The 858-nt window shown below is 58.7% G+C and overlaps 1 protein-coding gene across 1 annotated transcript in view; it reads right to left on the reverse strand.

Moving 5' to 3' along the window:
* The window catches only part of POLR2A (polymerase (RNA) II (DNA directed) polypeptide A, 220kDa), a 10550-nt gene extending 10033 nt beyond the window's left edge, over positions 1-517 (reverse strand). Inside the window, exon 1 of the mRNA XM_010008188.1 lies at positions 405-517. Coding sequence (XP_010006490.1) covers positions 405-517 — 113 coding nt within the window. The remainder of the gene's footprint in view (positions 1-404) is intronic.
* Between the last annotated feature and the right edge of the window lie 341 nt (positions 518-858).

Genomic DNA, 858 nt, shown 5'->3' on the forward strand with positions numbered 1-858 from the left:
GATGCTAGGGTTAAGTTTTGGGGTGTCAGGGGCAGTTTTGGGGGGCTGAGCACCTGAGGTTGAGGCGGAAGGTGGAGCAGGGCAGGATGCGGACCCGGTGGCCCATCATGGACATGTTGTGTTTGGGGTCGTTTGGGACAATTTTAAGGGATCAGGGGTAGATTTTGGGGTGTCAGGGGCAGTTCTGTGGTCCCAGAGGTAGTTTTTGGGGCCCCAGGGGTAGTTTTGGGGCACCGAGCACCTGAGGTTGAGGTGGAAGATGAACCAGGGCAGGACATGGTGGCCCATCGTGGACGTCTCGCGTTTGGGGGCGACAGGGACCATTTTAAGGGGTCAGGGGCAGTTTTTGGGGTGTCAGGGACAGGTTTTGGGGTGTCAGGGGCAGGTTTTGGGGGGCTGAGCACCTGAGGTTGAGGCGGAAGGTGGACCAGGGCAGGATACGGACCCGGTGACCCATCATGGACATCTTGTGCAGGGTGGGTTGGCGGTTGAAGATGACGATGTCCCCGTCACACATGTGCCTCTCCACCTTTTTTTGGGGGGGACATACATTTTTGGGGGGTCACTCAGGCACCTGAACCCCCCCCAAACATCAGGGCAGGGTCCCCAAAACTGGGGGTTCACCCCCCCAAAAAAACCAAACCAAACGACCCCTCTGAAAAGACCCAAAAACGTTGTTGGGAGAACCCGAACCTCAAGATTTGTCCCCAAATTTCAAGGGTTTGGGGTCTCCCTCAGGACTTGGGGGGCTCCCCTGGGGTTTTAGGGTGCCCCCCAGAGTTTTGGGGTGCCCCCCCCCGGGTTTTGGGGTGCCCACCTTGTAGCCAATCTGCAGGTGCAGGGCACCGGGCTTGGGGG

Source organism: Chaetura pelagica, unplaced genomic scaffold (assembly GCF_000747805.2).
Source record: "Chaetura pelagica isolate M959 unplaced genomic scaffold, ChaPel_1.0 scaffold1272, whole genome shotgun sequence".
NCBI lineage: Eukaryota > Metazoa > Chordata > Aves > Apodiformes > Apodidae > Chaetura > Chaetura pelagica.